Source organism: Salarias fasciatus, chromosome 16 (assembly GCF_902148845.1).
Source record: "Salarias fasciatus chromosome 16, fSalaFa1.1, whole genome shotgun sequence".
Lineage (NCBI taxonomy): Eukaryota > Metazoa > Chordata > Actinopteri > Blenniiformes > Blenniidae > Salarias > Salarias fasciatus.
In genome coordinates, this window is record NC_043760.1 from 3,332,130 (window position 1) to 3,338,880 (window position 6,751).

General features: G+C 45.7%; 1 protein-coding gene across 1 annotated transcript; it reads left to right on the top strand.

Moving 5' to 3' along the window:
- Nucleotides 1-3,069: 3,069 nt before the first annotated feature.
- LOC115403657 (ADP-ribosylation factor-like protein 4C) lies at nt 3,070-6,509 on the top strand. The gene has a single exon (XM_030112633.1). The coding sequence runs from the start codon at nt 3,428-3,430 to the stop codon at nt 4,007-4,009; it is 582 nt and encodes a 193-aa protein (XP_029968493.1). The 5' UTR covers nt 3,070-3,427; the 3' UTR covers nt 4,010-6,509.
- Nucleotides 6,510-6,751: the final 242 nt, after the last annotated feature.

The following is a 6,751-nucleotide window of genomic DNA, read 5'->3' on the forward strand; positions in this document are numbered from 1 at the left end:
TGGAGTTCCGCTCCATCATGGACCTGCCCCTGTTCAAGGCCAGGCTGAAGACTCTTTTGTTCAGGTCAGCCTTTAACTGTTGAGGTTTTACTTTATGTAATGAACTGACATATTTCATTCATATTTGTTTTTTTATTTGTTTTTTACTCATGTTCAGCACTTTGATCAGCCTGGGTTGTTGTAAAGCGCTATATAAATAGAATTTGATTTATTGATTGAAACGCGTGTGTATACATGTACGGCATACATAGCGATCCACCATGAATCCTCGTTTACAAGGACCCTGGTGAAGCGGATTATACAGCGTCCTGTGACATGCGCACAAAGTCTCTTGAGGAACTTTCAGGTCTTCCTCTCCGCAGCAGCAGTCCTCAGCGCCGAGCAGAGTGTTTTTATCTGCTGATATCTGCTCAAATAATGTCCCAACATCTCCATGATACGCTGCTGAAGGAGCGCTGCTCCCCTGAGCGGAGCAACGCTGCGCCGAACGGCACGCCTCGGTGTGAGCTCTGCTCCACATGCCGATGTTTCAAATTAACTGGTGCCGGTGTTAACTTGTGACCAATACATGACTGAAACATGTAGTCGTTCTGGCGAACGTCGGTTGTCGACAGTGACAGTGAGTGAATACGTTTAAAGTCTTTTGTGAGTCTTTAACATCTGCTGTTATCAGCAGGTGTTTACACAGACCTCCGCTGTCATTCGTTAACACGGGAACCAGTTAATCCATAACACCAGCCAGATGCTCGCTGGTAATCTGCTACTCAGCTCTTTATACAACTCGCTGTTTCACAGTTTGCTTCCATCGCTCCTCTCCAGTGTTTTTCTCTGTCTGGGTTTTTATTAAAAAAGTGTTTTTCAACCACTGTCATGTTTTTCTGCTTGTTTTTGACTGTCCTGCTTCCCGTTTACTACGTATGCGCGGAACAAATAATCCCCCGTTTAATCCGCTCCGCTTTAAGGCGGCGTTTATATGAGACACGGAGCGGATTGTCGATCGGCGTAGACCACCTCCTACAATCGGCTCCCAAATACAATCCGCTCCGAGTGAAGCGGATCCACTCGGAGTTTACATGACACATTTACAATCCGCTCCGCCATATAAGCGGATTATATGGGCGCATGTAAACGTGCCTAATGTGTGTTAAAAGGCCAACAGCCTGGATGTAGACAATCTGAACTGTCATTAAACTGTGGGACCTGGATGTTAGAGGTTTGTAGTTTAATTGTGTTATTAGCTGACTGCTGAGCAATATTGCACTTTTTATTTCAAATATCAGTTTTTTCACAGAGAGAAAACTCCTTTTCACTTTCATGGTGACACATTTTCTTTAACTTATCAGGCCTCGGTGTTGTTTAAAGACTGTAACAAATAAATAAGTCAGCTACAAAACTGAATGTAAAGCAGGTTTAAAATGGCGTTTTGAATAAAAGCAGTGTGTCAGAGAGAGAAATCACTCCACCGGGTGGATTTGATCCGTTTTCTTCGCAGAAACTTGTTTCCTGAGGTTTCATTTGGATCAGATTTGATATTTCGGTGAAAAGCTCCTGAACCCTCCTCTCACCCTCACATCAACGTTAATATGAGGGAGTTTGACAAAGTGTGATTTGGTGGCGTTGAATCAGAGTGATTTCACCAGCGAGCTGATCAGAGCTCAGTCTGACTGATCGATCAGGAGAAGCTGTGGAGTTGTGACATTAATGCTGCTGCAGAGTCAAACTTCTGAAATACTCTGCTCAAAAAAATAAAGGATTACATCCTGGATCTGAATGAATTCAATATTTCATCTGGGAATCTTTATTAATTACATGAATACATGAAATGTCGTGGTGTTAAGAGTGAATGCTCCGGTGTGAACGTGTGAGTCTGACAGACTGACTCACTGAGCAGGTTTCATGAAGCTCTGCAGGATGTGAGCAGAAACGCTCAAAGACTCAGATGTCTGACACTTTAATTAAAAATCTGATGAGTGAATTAAAGAAGCTTCTTCACTGGACTATGAAACTAGAAAGAGCTTTTTTTTTTTTTAATTCAGCTTATTGTTCCATTTTCATATTTGTCATTTAATATAATTAATTATTAATTATTATCAATAATGCAAGGTTGATATTGATGGTATTTATTACTTTTTGAAAGTAGTAAACAAACTTAATTGCTCTTTGATCATATGTGTTGCTGTCTTTACTTAATGTGCATTTTTATTTGTTCTTTTTTTCTCATTGGTGCATTTAAAAAACGTTAAAGCCTGATTTCAGTTACTGAATTTTCATGTTGTTGTTCTTATTTCATATTTGTTGTTAATAATTTAAATCAATTTCTTAGAAAGTGCAGACTTATTATTAATAATAATAATAATAATAATTATTATTATTATTAAAAGTATCTAGTTACTTCAGAAAGTAGCGGAACTGTAAAAGTTAAGCTGTGTTTTGGAGACGTTGCTGTTTATTGTTTTGATCTTTCTGACTGATGAAGGAATTAAAGTTTGAAGTTCCGCCAGCAGGGGGCGCTGCTGGCTGCGATACAGTCCAGAGGTTCATTGAAGGACGCTCTTTCTGTGTGTGTGTGTGTGTGTGTGTGTGTGTGTGTGTGTGTGTGTGTGTGTGTGTGTGTGTGTGTGTGTGTGTGTGTTCTTGTATTTCTATCCTTGTCGGGGCCAAATGTCCCCACAAGGATAGCAAAACGTGGAACGACGTGCCTTGTGGGGACCTTTTTCCGGTCCTAAGTAGGAGAAACAGTGTTTTCTTGACCATGTTGTTGTTACTGAAAAAAGTAAAAGTGCAAAAACATTTCTTTAGGGTTAGGCTTTGTTGTGGTGTGGGTTAGGGTTAGGGTAAGGGTCAGGGTTAGGGGCTAGACATGAATGGGAGTCAATGGACGGTCCCCACAAGGATAGAAATACAAGACTGTGTGTGTGTGTGTGTGTGTGTGTGTGTGTGTGTGTGTGTGTGTGTGTGTGTGTGTGTGTGTGTGTGTGTGTGTGTGTGTGTCTGGCCCCTCCCGGCGGGAGGAGCGAAGCCGTTCTGGCTCCGGATCTGTTTTCTCTCAGCTTCACAACAGCGGAGCTGCAGCGGAGGGAGGACGCGCGCATCCCCGCACTGACAGCCCCGCACGGCCCCGCACGGCCCCGCACGGCGCGCCCAGACCTCCGAGAGGCTCCGCTTCGGTCTCCAGAGACCCGGACCGGACCGGATCCGTGTGGAGGTGTTCTTTTTTTTTTTTGCTCCGTCCCCGCAGTGCGCAGGCTGTGCTGATGGATGAGAGCGCGTGAGGCGCGTGCTGATGAGCGCAGCGCTGCGTCCTGACGAGGCGCACCGCGTCTCCCCCCTCTGAGGAGGGTCCGGCACCCAGACCCCCCCCCTCCTCCTGCACCTGCCCCCCCTCCCCCGGCGGATTCTCCAGGCGCGCGGCCCTCTGGGAGCAGACATGGGAAACAGCTTCTCCAACATCTCCGCCTTCCAGTCGCTGCACATCGTCATGCTGGGTCTGGACTCCGCGGGGAAGACCACCGTCCTCTACAGGCTCAAGTTCAACGAGTTCGTCAACACGGTGCCCACCATCGGCTTCAACACGGAGAAGATCCGGCTGAGCAACGGCACGGCCAAGGGCATCAGCTGCCACTTCTGGGACGTGGGGGGCCAGGAGAAGCTGCGGCCGCTCTGGAAGTCCTACAGCCGCTGCACCGACGGCATCATCTACGTGGTGGACTCGGTGGACGTGGACCGGCTGGAGGAGGCCAAGACCGAGCTGCACAAGGTCACCAAGTTCGCCGAGAACCAGGGCACGCCGCTGCTGGTCATCGCCAACAAGCAGGACCTGCCCCGGTCGCTGGCGGTGGCCGACATCGAGAAGCAGCTGGCCCTGCAGGAGCTCACGCCCTCCACCACCTACCACGTCCAGCCCGCCTGCGCCATCATCGGAGAGGGGCTGCACGAGGGCATGGACAAGCTGTACGAGATGATCCTCAAGAGGAGGAAGTCGCTCAAGCAGAAGAGGAAGCAGCGGTAGCGTCCGCCGAGGAGCCCGGCGGCGGCGGGTTCTGGGCCCTCAGGCCCCCGGGCCGCCACGACCGAACCAAAAACATCAATCAGGGACCCGATTACACCTCCTCATGGTTTCAAGTGAAAACACACAGCTTTGGTCACGTTTTGGGTTCCAACGCTGCTCCAAAAGGCCAACTAGGAGTTCTGCACATGCTCAGTAGAAGGACAGTAGGATCAGTGTTTTGCTCCAGAGAGTCAGGACTCCCAGTCCAGATTCTCCCGGTCCTGGCAGGTCCTGGTTCTGATCCAGATTCTCGTGGACTTGGTAGTTTTCGAGTTTCCAGTCACCGTAATAATCTGTCCTCTGGAATGTGTGTGTTCTCCCATTGTTCATGTTTGGAGTGTATTGTTGTCTGCAGTGTGTGCCTCATCAGCCGTTTTCAAAACGTCGCCATGTAAACAGGAGACCGTTCTGAATGAAAACCCGTCCGTCCTGCTGTGCTGACGTGGAATCGGACCCGGTCTCAGAATTCCCAGAGATTGTTCGAATGCCGCTTGATTGTTGCGATCGCAGGTCTGCGGTGTGTGTGTGTTTGTGTGTGTGTGTGTGTGTGTGTGTTTGGTCTCATTCCAAAAACCAACAGCAGCACCAACTGGCGGCCCAACACGCAGACTGCATCGTTTTGGGCTCTTCTGTTCAAACGGACGCCATCTTTAGCGAAACGCCACGGAGCTTTGGAAGCGTTTTCAGTTGAGCCGCGGCGTAAACGAGGCCTGAGAGATGAACCCTGAACGGAGGGGCAGCGGGAACAGGCGGGCCTGTTTGATGCTGCTCCTCCTCCTCCCCCTCTTCCTCCTCCTCCAGCCCCCGTCCAGGAGGGGGCTTCCCTCGCCGCCCCCTGCGGGGATCTTCCCTCTGCAGGTGGACGGAGGACACAGTCCACCACTTTGCACTTTCCGTTTGCTAAGAGACAGTCTGGAGACGCTGCTGGACGAGCGCCGCTGCTCCACGTGCCCACGAGCCAAGAGCTGAAGTATTTTTTGAGTATTAAAAGTGTGAACCGCACGGCGCCGCTGCTCTGTCTTGATTTCGGGGCGGAGGCGAGGCGAGAGGCTCTGCGGCGTCCGTCCCTCCGGTTGGAGCCCGGCCGAGGCTCCGAGGCTCATTTATGAAATTTATGGATCTGCACTGCGGCGCTGTTTACGGCCGCGGCAGAGGAGACTTTACTGTCACCAGTACTCAGATTACTCTGATCACTCCTTCTGCTGCTTATTAGCTCAGAACATGCAGGTTTCTTCTGTTCAGGCAAAAATGAAGCTTTTTGGAGACTAAATTAGTCATAAATCTGCTCTGGAGCAGGATTCAGGCACAGTGATGATAAATTACCACATTTCTAATCAATTAATCCTGATGTAGTCTGAGAAATTCTAAATATTCTGAGTTGAGTTGAGAAGACTAAATGACCCAGTGAATCGCTGGACTTTTCACTGTGTTTCACAACTGTTCAGTGGAACATTTCACACTTATTGATCTCTGACTGAGTCTTAAGTTCAAAGTTTCACTTCAGGCCACTGAAATGCTTTGTTTCACCTTCAGAGATTTTTCACTTCTTCTCTGTATAAATGTAAACAAATTGACCAAAAATAGATTAAAAAGCAACATTTCTGCTGCAATAACCTTAAATTCTAAAGAGATGGACGTAATAACAAACATCTATAACTTTCTTTATACTAAAAACGACTGAATTACAGTCCAACATAAGGCCCGTGGGCCAAAACTGGCCTGAAGAGACTCCAATCCGGCCAAACCACCAAGAGAAGGTAAAAATATCAATGACGCTGCCATGAAAAAGAGCTAACTAGCATTAGCCTCAAAACAAGCCCATAATGCAACAGCTACAGGGGAAGGTTTTTGGGATTTTTCACCAGAAAGTTTCATTAGAATCAGCTTTATGTTGAGATCGGAGTCATTTTCGGTCGGAACTGTGAAAATTGAACTTGAAGGTTTTTCTCTGAGTTGACGTGAGGAAAACGTTAACGGTTATTCTGCTGAGTTTCACTGATCTGAAACGTGTTTGACACCATTAGGATGCTTTAAAAATCACAGTTTGAATGAAAACCTTTTTATCGCTCATAAGTTCTATTTTTTTTCTGCAGATTTATTACATTTATTTACCATTTTGTACTTTTTATAAAAGTCAGAAAATCTATTTCATGCAGATAAATTCAGTCAGAAATGCAACTGAATGCAATGAAGAAGGAGGTTCACTTCACTTCACTTCACTTCACTTCAGTAGAAATAAAAGAAATAAAAATGATGTTTTCAAAAAAGCCTCATTACTGAACCTGGATTATTTAAACGTTCATTCATCCCACTTGTTTTCCTCTCATTTGCTTCATGTATTTCAATTAATTTATTGTTTTATTTAAAATATTCAGATTGTATCTAGGTTTTTTTAGATAATTTTTTAAATACGATGTAATTTTTCCAAAATATTGAATTCTGTACAGTTTGTATTGAAGAAATTTCCCTCTGGGATTAATAAAGTATTTCAGTTCTATTCTCTTTTACTCTGTTCTGGTGTTTAATTTATACTGACTAAAATGTTAGAATAAATCTTAAAAGATATTTTAACATCATTTAAACCATAAACTGAATAGAACGGGATCATGCAGGTGCTGAAAATAAATGAATAAAAAATAGAGAAATTGTACAGAAAAGACTAATTATCAGCTAATATATGATGGAGACATTAAAACATGGTCA

Excerpts from the sequence above, each read along its gene's own strand:
- LOC115403657 (XM_030112633.1), top strand. The coding sequence starts at position 3,428 with ATGGGAAACAGCTTCTCCAACATCTCCGCCTTCCAGTCGCTGCACATC.